Source organism: Eulemur rufifrons, chromosome 5 (assembly GCF_041146395.1).
Source record: "Eulemur rufifrons isolate Redbay chromosome 5, OSU_ERuf_1, whole genome shotgun sequence".
NCBI lineage: Eukaryota > Metazoa > Chordata > Mammalia > Primates > Lemuridae > Eulemur > Eulemur rufifrons.
Genome location: NC_090987.1, coordinates 46602790 through 46614649, shown reverse-complemented (window position 1 = coordinate 46614649; position 11860 = coordinate 46602790). Strand labels below are relative to the sequence as shown.

General features: G+C 48.2%; 1 protein-coding gene across 4 annotated transcripts; it reads left to right on the top strand.

Annotated features, from left to right (window-relative positions):
- Positions 1–4417: 4417 nt before the first annotated feature.
- On the top strand, positions 4418–11752 carry ZBTB14 (zinc finger and BTB domain containing 14). 4 transcript variants are annotated; one of them, XM_069468248.1, is made up of 5 exons: positions 5308–5626; positions 6410–6438; positions 6548–6595; positions 7391–7474; positions 8580–10945. In XM_069468248.1, the coding sequence occupies exons 4-5, from the start codon at positions 7472–7474 to the stop codon at positions 9924–9926; spliced, it is 1350 nt and encodes a 449-aa protein (XP_069324349.1). In that variant the 5' UTR covers positions 5308–5626; positions 6410–6438; positions 6548–6595; positions 7391–7471; the 3' UTR covers positions 9927–10945. The 4 variants fall into 4 exon arrangements, with proteins under 4 accessions (XP_069324351.1, XP_069324352.1, XP_069324349.1 ...); XM_069468250.1 differs by lacking the exons at positions 5308–5626; positions 6548–6595 and adding an exon at positions 4418–4630 and having other exon boundaries at positions 8580–11752; XM_069468251.1 differs by lacking the exons at positions 5308–5626; positions 6410–6438; positions 6548–6595 and adding an exon at positions 4418–4630 and having other exon boundaries at positions 8580–11752.
- Positions 11753–11860: the final 108 nt, after the last annotated feature.

Here is an 11860-nt window from a genome sequence, read left to right as displayed (position 1 = left end):
CAGACCCCATCTCCGTGGACCACAAGGCCCTGCAGGTGCCAGACCCCATTGTTCTCGTGATGCCATCTCATGGCCACTGTGCCCCGGTCACTCTGTCCTTTTGAAGAGCCTCACCTGCACCAAGCTCCTTTCCTCTTTCATCCCGCTGTTCCTGGCTCTGCCCTGAAAGGCTATATAACCCATCCCCCCACCCCCGTCCCCTCTTTGCATATCTCTCCCTCATCCTTCAGGTCTTAGGAGAAGTTTTCGCTGATTTCCCAATCAAAATTAATTCCTCCCGTTCCTCTTTTTCATCACACTCTGTGCTTTTTAACTTTGTATTAAAGCACTTATATAATGTGCAATTGTGTAATTATTGATGTGATTGTTGAATGCACACATCCATATCTCCATGTCCTCAGCGATTGGATCTATTTTTTTGTTTATTTACTGTATCTAGTGTTTTCAGAGCAGTGGGGAAAAGGTGCTTATGGCATTGGGTGGGACATTTTTTTCTTGCACAGGTGAGATAGGGACCCGCAGGACCTGCTGGGTAAGACCCAAACCAAGGTCTGTGATAAAACAGGAGGTAGTGGAGAAACCTGTTAAGACCAGCTGAAGCCAAGATGGTGACAAAAAATGACCTCTGGTTACCCTCACTGTTCATTATTTGCTAATTATAACGCATTAGCATGCCAAAAGAAACTCCCACCAGCAAATGCCGCAGCAACTCCTGGAAGTTACTCAACATGGTTTGAAAAGAGGAGGGACCCTCAGTTCTGGGAACTCCCCAACCCTTGGCCAGAAATCTTATAAATAATCCTCCCTCTGCTTAACAAAAAATTAAGTGGAAGGTATAAAGTAAGGCCTCGGAAACTCACAAACAGCTACTCTCTGTTTCTTTGAGAGATAGTCACTGCCCTGCCTTCCTTCTGTTTCTTAGTACTTTTGTACAGTAAACTTGCTTTTGCTTTACTCTGTCACCTTGCTCATCAATTTTGACCTGTGCGAAGCCAAGAACCCATTTGGCCTTCAGGCTAGACCCCAGTTTTGGGGTCCACTTTCCTCTATCACAGATTTGTTAGGTTTTGCTCAATAACAAAGCAAGAAACACAACCTTCCAGTGGCTCACAAAACAAACATTTACCTCTCAGTAATGAGTCTATGGATGAGCTGTTGCCTCGGCTTGGCTGGGCTCAGGGTTAGTGTCGTCAGCTTCATTCTCTCAGGTCTGTTGTCATTCGAGGGCCCAAGCTGAAGAGGAAGAGGCGTTCCCTCTCGTGGTGGACGGCGCAGTGCAGGAGGAACAGAACACAGGCTGCTTCTCAAAGCCTTTATGTGGAACTGGCCCACTCTCTTGTCAGCCCATATTCCGCTGGTCAAAACCAGCCAAGGGCAACGTGATGGAGAGATAAATCACCCTCACCCACCTGTGAGAACCCTGAATGACCTAGCATTTCCAGATGTCCCTTACGGGGCTGTTCTGGAACCACCTCAGGCCTGGTGCCCTAGATTCCACACCACAGGCCCCATAGCCTAGGCTCACAATTCTTAGAAACAGGCTCCACTCAGGAGGCCATGGGCGTCCCAGGGGAGGAAAAGCATGCTTCAAGTAACACCCCGCAGAGTTGTTGGACTGGGAGTCCCAGGTAGATTGACAGCCACTCCTGGTGGGAGAGAAGGACAACTTCTATCAAGGGCCTTGGGTCAGCAGGTTCTGGGAAGGCCCTGACCTCCCATTAACTCTACAATGTGCCCTTATAAAGGCCCTGGGTATCAAGTTCTCAGTTGTCACTTATTTGTCAGCTGATATTTATTGAGAGCCTCATGGGTGCTGGGAGATATACTATTAAGGGTGGTGACACAGGCAAGGTTCCAGGTCTGGGTCAGGCCCTTCCTTGGTGGCTTCCCATCCCTCCTTCCTCTTTCCCATGGAGTTGTCCCTTTAATTTAGACTCATCCTCACAACCCCTGTGACCCAGCAAGGGACAGCCAGGCAGAGTGTAAGTGACATGAGCATAAAACAAATGAGAGGAGAGCATCCACTGATACAAAACCAAGATGTCAGGAATCTATCACTTGAGAAACACATTCCAATGTTGAGAACTCTCCTGAACTGCTTTATCAGATTAGTCTAGACATGGGCCGGCGTTACCTAGTCATTTGCAAAAAGACTGTCTTTACACGGTAGGCAGACTATAAATACATGCAGAATGAGTGGGAAACCCTCACATGTGGGCTGGGAGAAGGCAGAGCAGCAGCAGCAGCAGACAGTGAACCATTACTGAGTGCCAGCCGCATCCACACACTGCCACCTGCAGTGTTCCCTGCTTGGGGACCTAACCCTATGATATAGTGCTACTATTATCACCTTATAAACACAAAACATAGGATTGAAGTGTAAATTTAAGAGCTATGCAAAGAAAAATAAAGTAAGCAAGAATAAGGTATCATGTATGATGAGCGTCAACTTCTGCAGCAGACAACTTGGTTCAGGTCCTGTCCCTGCCAGCTGAACCCACTATTTGTGGTGGCAGGTCATTTATAATATCTGAGCTAAGCAGCTACCCTGGCATTGTTTCGCATAATCCTCACCACTGCCCCATCAGCTGCTTTCCTTATCTCCGTTTCAGAGAAGCAGCAGCAGAGGTTTAGAGAATGGAAACAGTTTATCCGATATTTGAACTGGTTATGTCTTCCCCTAGAAGTGGTGTCTTCTGTCCTGTTTGTTTCATGAGACCTACCAATGACAGTGCTTTTGTGAACACCAAGAAAGATGTGTAGACCGGGCACAGTGGCTCATGCCTGTAATCCTAGTGCTCTGTGAGGCCCAGGCAGCAGGATTGCTTGAGCTCAGGATATCGAGACCAGCCAGAGCCCAGGGTAAAAGTGAGACCCCCATCTCTACTGAAAATAGAAAAATTAGATGGGCATTGTGGTGCATGTCTGTAGGCCCAGCTACTGGGGAGGCTGCAGCAGGAGAATCGCTTGAGCCCAGGAGTTTGAGGTTGCTGTGAGCCAGGCTGACGCCACTGTACTCTACCCGATGCAACAAAGTGAGACTCGCCTCAAAAAAAAAAAAAAAAGTGTGTATATGTGTTTAAAACCATCTTGTGAATGTTAAACTAACATGGTTAATATTACAAAATCAACTGCGGCAATATAGAATTTCCTTCAGAAAATTCATGCAGCCAAGCATATCTTGATTTAAGTAAATGTTTACTTAGGTGCCTGTTACAAGCATTATCATATGCAATCTTCGCACAAGCTCCCGAGGAGAGTCCTGCTCTAATTTTTAAATATTAAATGACACGCGTTTTGCGAAATGCTGTTAAATTGAGTGTGATAAAGCAACAGAAACGACTCTAAGACAATGCGGTATTGCCGTCCGGCTTCTATTATAGTATTTGCGTGAGCAGCAAACGCGGGAGCGGGAGGACTGTCCCAGGTCCCACTGCCAGGCACAAGCACAACCGGCGCGTCAGAGGGAGCGCGGCGAGGTGTCCACAGCAATGGAGCCACTGCTGGTGCTGAACAGGAAAGTGAGGACAGAGCCACGCTATCAGAGCTCTCCGAGGGAGCGTCAAATGAAATTGCGAACAAGGTCTAGACTGTCACAGAGGGGCTAGCGCCTCCCGCCTCCGCGACTTTTCCTTGAGCGTGTCCTGGTAAACGCAGGAGCGCGAGCTCGGCTTGGCCAGCTCCAGAGCCCTAGGGTGATCCCTTTCTCCTGGGTGACTGCGGTCGCCCCTTATACTCCAAATCAAAGACGTCATTTTTTCATTTGTTCTGCAAACGTTTATCGTGCACCAATCATTTCTCCATAAACATACTCTGGCAGCGACACCAGCCGAGGCCAGACGCCCACGGGCGTGCGTCCCGGTGCCGGCTGGTGCGCGCGGAGGGCGAAGGTACCCGGGGCGCCGGTCCAGGAGCCTAAGCCCAACCCGCAGCCTCAGCGCCCAGCCTGCGCGCGCCCGGGGGCGGCACTGGCCCACGCACATGCACACGCACGGGAGCGCAGGCTCCCGCCTCCCCGGCGCAGCCCCGGCGCTGGGCGCGGGCGGCAGCCCAGGAGTCAAGGCGGAAGGCGGGAGCTCGAGGCAGGGCGGGTGCCCGCGCCCGGCGCTCGTGCATACGCTCCTCTGCTCCCGAAGCCCCGCCCCTGCCCCGCCCACCCTTTCTCCCGCGCGCGGGCTCCGCGCGCCCCATGTCGCGCGCGTGCGCGCGCGTGCGCAGGCCAGGGCCCTCCGGGGGCGGCCCCGTAGTCTGGAACGAAAGCGTCGGCGAGGGCCCGGATTAACCCTTTCCCTGCTCGCCCACTTAGGAGCTCGGTCGAGTTCCGTGCCTGCGCAAGCCGGCGGCGCGCCTTCCCCCCAACCCGCACCGCGCATGCACGGGAGGGGGGGGTGGTGGGGGTGTTCACGGCCGACTAGACATTCTGTGCTCGTGCAGGAGGAGGGCTGCTACCATCAGGGACGTGCACGATTCCCCCACCCCGCCCCCTCCCCAAACTAAAAAAAAAAAAAAAAAATCCAAAACACACTGCCACCCACCGTGCCCCCGCGCCCCGCGTCCATCCCGTCCCGGCCTGCGTGCTAGTGAGCGCGGGGAACCCACGGCGAGTGTCTGTGGCTGTGCCAGGCTGCAGGTAAGCGCGGGCCGGGGTGCGGAAGGGACCAGGGCCGTCCGCGAGGCGGGCGCGGGGGCGGCCAGCGGCTGGCGGGGCGGCCCGGAAGAAGCGCGTTCTCGCCGAGTTCTGGGGCACCAGCCAGCTCTAGGACGAGCGGCGGCCGCCGGCGGCGCGGTGCGAGCGGGAACGGGCGTGGGCCGGGGCTGGGCGTGGGGACGGGGCGCCCGGGGGCCGCGCAGGCCGGCGAGCGGGCTCGGGGAGCAGCCAGGCGGTGGCGGCCCCGCGCGCGCGCTCGGCCGAGTTCATGGCCGCCCCCGCTCGCACCGCCGCAGTGCACCGCGGTGGGGGTGGGGACGGCCCGAGCCCGGCGCCGAGCGCGGCCCGCCGGGCGCCGCCTCTCCGAGCCCGGGGCCCTGCCGCGCCGCCCCTAGCCGCCAGCGGAGGAGGGGGCCGGGACCCCCGCGCTCGCACTCCCGGGTGCGCCCGCGAAGCTCGGGGAAGCCGGCCGCGCGCCGCCCCCGCCCCCGGCCGCGGGAGGGCGGGGGAGGGCCCAGCGCGAGCTGGCCGGGGAGTGCGCGGGGCGCGAGCTCCGGGCTCGCGGGCGGAGCGGGGCGCGGCGCGGCGCGGGGCTGCGGAGCCGGCCGCACGCCCGCTCCCGCTTGTCGCGCCGCCGGGGCCGCCGCCGGTCGCGGGCCCTCCCTCCCCTGCTCCGAGCCGCGGCCCTGAGCCTGCACCCAACGTTTGATTATGAAAGGGACAGTGGCTCTTTCACCACCTGGCTCCGAGGCTGGAGCTTTTGTTTCGGAAGCAATGCAAACGGCCTTATCCACTTCCCCACCTCCTGGGCGGAAAGAAATGAGAGCCAGGGCTCCACACGCCGTGAAGGCTCCTTGGGTCTTGCGCTTGGTTCCCTGCTTCCTTTGGATTCCGAAGTTGCGAGGCTGCAACAGGGAAGTGGTGCAGCCGCCATTGTCGGGCTGCTCCGGGGTAGGGGAGGTGGCTGCAGCCGCTTATGTAAGTTTGGTTTTGCAGGAAGCTCCCTGCACTGGAACGGGGGCTCAGCGCGCCAGCGGTTTGGAGAGCAGTTAGGAAGGGGCAGCTTTATTATGGAGGTGCAGTCGGAGCTATGTCTTTCCCTACACCTACCTACACAGATACTGGCAACGGCTGTCTTCCAGTTTGCCTCACTTGAATTTAGCAATTGGAACGTTTCAATGTGAAAAACAATGGACTGATGGACACACTGTCTCCTTTGTGGTCCTCAGAGATTGAGAGAAAGCGAGAGAGAGAGAGATGGGTAGCCAAATACACGCTGGACAAAAATGAAAAAAAAAAAAAAAAAAAGCACACTGATACGTTGCCATGGCTTCTGTAAGGCCACTCCTCTCTCTGGTCCCAAGCACTTTTATCCCACAAGCCCCAGGGCTGGTTTCTAACCGCAGAAGGAAGTATCAGGGTAGGAAGGTTTTGCCTGGGCTGCCTTCTCTCTGGAGGTGACTACAGGGTGCATCTAGGGAACAGGAAGGCAGAGACACTAGAATGATCAAGTCAGAAGCATCCTTAGGAATAATTTTGCCCAACCCTGACACTGTGCAGATGAGAAAACCCTCATTCTCTGGTGTATTCACCTTTCTGTAGGGGGAGCTTTTTATGATTTTCAGTGTTGCACTGCATGTTGGAGACTCGCACCACAGTTTTTGCATAAGACTATCACAGCCCAGTCCTTGGCTCCTACCACACCACACAGCTTATTCGTGTGGTCACCGTTCAGTAGAGGAAACTTTTTATGTTTTTCAGGATATTGGTCTGCAGGATGGAGTTCTTGGGTAAGAGTTAAAACTCACAAGAAAGCTAAAATTCTTTGATCCTCCGTGTGGGGCTATATGTAGAAACACCTGGGTTTCTCAAATGCAATCTTTAGTTATTTATTTTCAGAGACAGGATCACCCAGGCTGAAGTGCAGTGGTGCAGTCATAGCTCACGGTAACCTCAACCTCCTGGGCTCAAGTGATCCTCTTACCTCAGCTTCCCAAGTAACCGAGACGACACGTGTGGGCCATCATGCCCTGCTAATTTTTTAAATTTTGGGGGGAGATGCGATGTCACTATGTTGCCCAGGCTCGTCTTGAACTCCTGGCTTCAAGTGATTCTCCTGCCTCAGCCTCCCAAAGTCCTGGGATTGCAGGCAAGGGCTACTATGCCCAGCCTCAAATGCAGTCTGTAAAGGCAAACGTGTACTACCTCACACAAGTGCAGAAAGAAAAAAGCAACCACTGTTTCCTCTCTTCCCGTGTTAACTGTTGGGTATGTGTACTTCTGTAGCTTTATTTATAAATATATAAACTTCTGTATGTCTGAGTGTGGAGAAAAATGTAGAGGGCTACGTACCCAGCAGGAAATGGGGGATACAGGACACGGTGCACTTATTGGCTTTTTCTGTGTCACCATCAGCATCTGTACAAATACGAACGTGGGCTTTGTTTGTGAGGAGACTCCCTTAGTGTTTCTCCAACACCTCCTTTCAGTTCCGAGTGCTCAACCCCTTCATGCCCAAGTGTAACAGCCCTTACCTGTTCTAGTCCATATGTGTTCAGAACTGGGCTTGATGTTGCCAGCTACCTGCCTTTCTGCTCCCAAACTGAAAATGGGTAGATGCACAGGAGACAGAACAAGAAAGGAAAGTTTATTTTTAAAAATCAATTCTTAAAAACATTCTTGGTTTAGGTTTTGGAATAGAGCAAGATCCTACCTCATTCTTGTTTGTCCTTTTTCCTGTAGGTCTGGCGTGCTTTTGATCAGAGTTTCTCTGATCTGAAGATTTTGACGTTTAAGGCATTAAGATAATAGCCTGAGTTGTTCATGGTAACTATAACTTTGGATATTAAATCTTGAAATGATTAGGCATTTGCGTATATATATGTATTCTCATTATGCATTAATACTTTTGTTTCTCTGGGGAAATTACATATTTTCCGCAGGATTATATTTTGTTAAATAAAACTAAAACAACGTTTTTTAAAAGAAAACGTATAGAACATATTATTTTAAGACCAGTTCTTTAACATGGTGACAGAGGTCTTTCATGCCAGTTCTGAATTTCTTTTGCTTATAAAATACTTGCAGCATTTATCAAGTACATCCAATGTTAACGACACTTTTATCTGGATAGTATCCAGTAGATTGGTATCCAGGGGAACTAAGCCACTCATCACTGTCTTCCCAAATGTCATCTGATTCACTTAGGGTCAGATTAAACCTTGACCCTCATTCAGAAGTGATCCAGAACTGCTCTGGAAAAATTAGAAAACAATACTGAATGGAGTATTAATTTGGCATTCATGTCCTCCTCTAGTTCTGCGCTAGGGATTTGTCTCTTTTGTCAGGGAAGTATAACGCTGAGCAGTTTGTTATTTTACTGAATCTTCCATTCATGGAGTTAGAGTATATGCAACATACAGGGCTAGAGGCTCCTTGCCTCAAACCTATTTTTTAAACCTTGAGGTTGAGTTACCTATGGTTGTCAGGAAGCATGGGTTTTGAAACTAGGTTGTCTGCATTTGAGTGTCAGCTCTCACTAAATAGCTATAGAATATTAGGCAGGTTTCTGATTTTGTCTATAAAATGGGGACAGTGATATGTACCTCATAAGTTTATTAGAACATTAAATTAAACATTTAAAGCACATAGAACAATGCCGTGTATGTATTATATGCTCAGTAAAAGTTGCTATTATTACCATTAGTATTAGGCAAATGGTAAACTGAAAATAAATAGAAGTAACAATGTGGAAATCTCTAAGTTGGGATGAGTCTTTTCTACTCCTATTTATGGATCACTCTGATATTGACTTTCTGAAATTGTTAGGTTCCAAACATTGATCAGAAAATGATAATGTGGCTTTGTTCTCTGCATGGGAAAGTACTATTCAGAATTACTAAATTTTCTTTTTTTAAAAAATTTTTTATAGGAGTTTTTCATCAGTATGTCTGAAACCATTAAATATAATGACGATGATCATAAAACTCTGTTTCTGAAAACGCTAAATGAACAACGCCTAGAAGGGGAATTTTGTGATATTGCTATTGTGGTTGAAGATGTGAAATTCAGAGCACACAGATGTGTTCTTGCCGCTTGCAGCACCTACTTTAAAAAGCTTTTCAAGAAGCTTGAGGTTGATAGTTCTTCAGTCATAGAAATAGATTTTCTTCGTTCTGATATATTTGAAGAGGTCCTGAACTACATGTACACAGCAAAGATTTCTGTGAAAAAAGAAGATGTTAACTTAATGATGTCATCGGGTCAGATTCTTGGTATCCGATTTTTGGATAAACTCTGTTCTCAGAAGCGTGATGTGTCTAGTCCCGATGAAAATAACGGTCAGTCAAAAAGTAAGTATTGCCTCAAAATAAATCGCCCCATTGGAGATGCTACTGACACTCAGGATGACGATGTGGAAGAAATCGGGGATCAGGATGACAGTCCTTCCGATGACACGGTAGAAGGCACACCCCCGAGTCAGGAGGACGGCAAGTCGCCCACAACCACACTCAGGGTTCAGGAAGCGATCCTGAAAGAGCTGGGAAGCGAGGAAGTGCGGAAAGTCAATTGCTACGGCCAGGAAGTAGAATCCATGGAGACCCCGGAATCAAAAGATTTGGGGTCACAGACCCCTCAAGCCTTAACATTTAATGACGGGATGAGTGAAGTGAAAGATGAACAGACACCGGGCTGGACGACAGCTGCCAGTGACATGAAGTTTGAGTATTTGCTTTATGGTCACCATCGGGAGCAGATTGCCTGCCAGGCGTGTGGCAAGACGTTTTCTGACGAAGGCAGACTGAGGAAGCATGAGAAACTCCACACGGCAGACAGGCCATTTGTCTGTGAGATGTGTACGAAAGGTTTCACCACACAGGCCCACCTGAAGGAACACCTCAAAATCCACACGGGGTATAAGCCCTACAGTTGCGAGGTGTGTGGAAAATCATTCATCCGCGCCCCAGACTTAAAGAAGCACGAGCGAGTTCACAGTAACGAAAGACCGTTCGCGTGCCACATGTGTGACAAAGCCTTCAAACACAAGTCCCACCTCAAGGATCACGAAAGGAGACACAGAGGGGAAAAGCCTTTTGTGTGCGGCTCCTGCACCAAAGCCTTTGCCAAGGCGTCGGATCTGAAAAGGCACGAGAACAATATGCACAGTGAAAGGAAGCAAGTTACTCCCAGCGCCATCCAGAGCGAAACAGAACAGTTGCAGGCCGCGGCCATGGCCGCAGAAGCCGAGCAGCAGTTGGAAACAATAGCCTGCAGCTAGAGGTGATGGGACAGGGACACTGTGCCTGGGAAGCGGAGACTGAGATCGCATTGATCATAGCGAATGGATGGCAGTTTCTCTATTTTTGTGGAAGTGTAGGAGCATTGTACTCATTGGACTGAAGGCAGTGCTGGGTTAGGTATTTTTAAAACTGTGCAAGGAAATAATGTTCCTAAGTTCTGACCAAACAGTTTTGCTGTCCTGTCTGGTGTCTAGTATTCATGTTGCCAGTAAACCCCACTCCCCCCTTTTTTATGATTTTAATTTGAGACTCCTGTGTCCAGTTTAGAAGTGAGAGACTTCCATTTTAAATTCCTCTCCACTCGCTGGTGAGTGCGCTGCACAGAGTGAGAATTAAGTAAAGTGATTTCCTAATCATCACAATTCTATGTGACTTATGGTCAAAACAGCAGTTTTAATAACTTAAAGTACTTCAGGTAGATGCAGAAAATACCGATGGGTGGTTAACCAAGAACACTGCGCAGATACGAAAACAAGTTCTGGAAATGCAGAATGGTATTAGATTTATATTTGGTTTGTTAATTTTATATCACTGTTTTTCACTGTTTTTTGTGGACAGATAATGGTTGCTTTGCTGAAGGGTTTCTTCACGCATTTTGATTGCCCTTTACCTACCCCAAAAGCTGTAGTCACACGTACTGAAGGCTGAGCGAAGCCACCCGACTGATGTTGGTCTTGGGGCTGAGTTCTCAGGATCCTCTTAGGCACGGCCACTCTGCGCCAGCTGGGATCTGTGGAGTGAACCGGTGGTGAGAGGAGTAGAAAAGGCTCCCAGAGACAAGGCTTTACATGTGCCACTATTCCAAGATTACTAGATTAAAGTCATTCTTAATTGATTTTGGAATTGGATTTTTATTTAGGATCAAAATTAGGACAAGAACAGATATTTCTTCAGATACACTTGTGTAACTTAACAGAATGTCATCACGCTTTGGGGCTCTCTGCAGCACATGATTTATCCATAAAGGAGATGCAATATGCTTACTTAATAAATTTGAAATCTTTCAAGTGTGTAAATAGTAGTGCTGGTCTTACGTATTTTGAGTAAAAGCAGACAGCTGCACTTTTTTTGCACATTGGATTAAAATAACTTCCATCAGCAACAAACATCAGACTGTTTTTAACAAATATTAAAGATTGTCAGACCAAACGTTTGTTTTGAAGTATATTTCATCACTGGTCACCATTTTAAATAGAAGTTGATTGCCTTTTCAAAGCTGTAAAGCAGAATTATAAACTCTGTTCCAGTTTTGGTGTACTAAATGTTCTTTTAACCATTTCTTTAGGAGTATATTGAAATGCCAACAATAGTTTGAATTACGTTCTGTAATAAAGTATTAGTCAATCATTTTAGAATATGTAGAATTATAGAAAATGTCAACCTTTTAAAATTCATTTTTGGTTGCTAGGATTTTTAAAAAATATATTAAAGTAATTTCATTTCATAGCTTGTTGCATTAACACCTGTAATTACTATTGTGGGAGAAATTTTATTTTTAAAATTGGTGTATATGTTCTGCCCAAGATTGTAGGATGAAGATGATACCTTTTTAAAAATTTTATTTATTGGTAAAATGTTTAATTTAGCTTAAAATTAATTTAATTTCTTTTCTTGAAGGTTGTTTATTCTGTACTAAAAGTAGTCCTGTCACTGTGTTTTTATGCTATTAGTAGATGGGGAACTGATTGCTGTTCCTGGGCTGTTTTAACCAAAGCAAAGGAAAAAATTTAACATCTTGTTGATAGCTACTTCAACAAACCTTATTTTGGTCCTTCATTTTTGTATATAAAAGAAAATATACTTCCGTCATTCCTGTTTTCATTTTTTCATAGCAAGCTTCCACATATCCAGGTTTGTACCAAAATGTATTTCCTATACTATCTTCATCGTGGCTTGACTGAGTTACAAATTA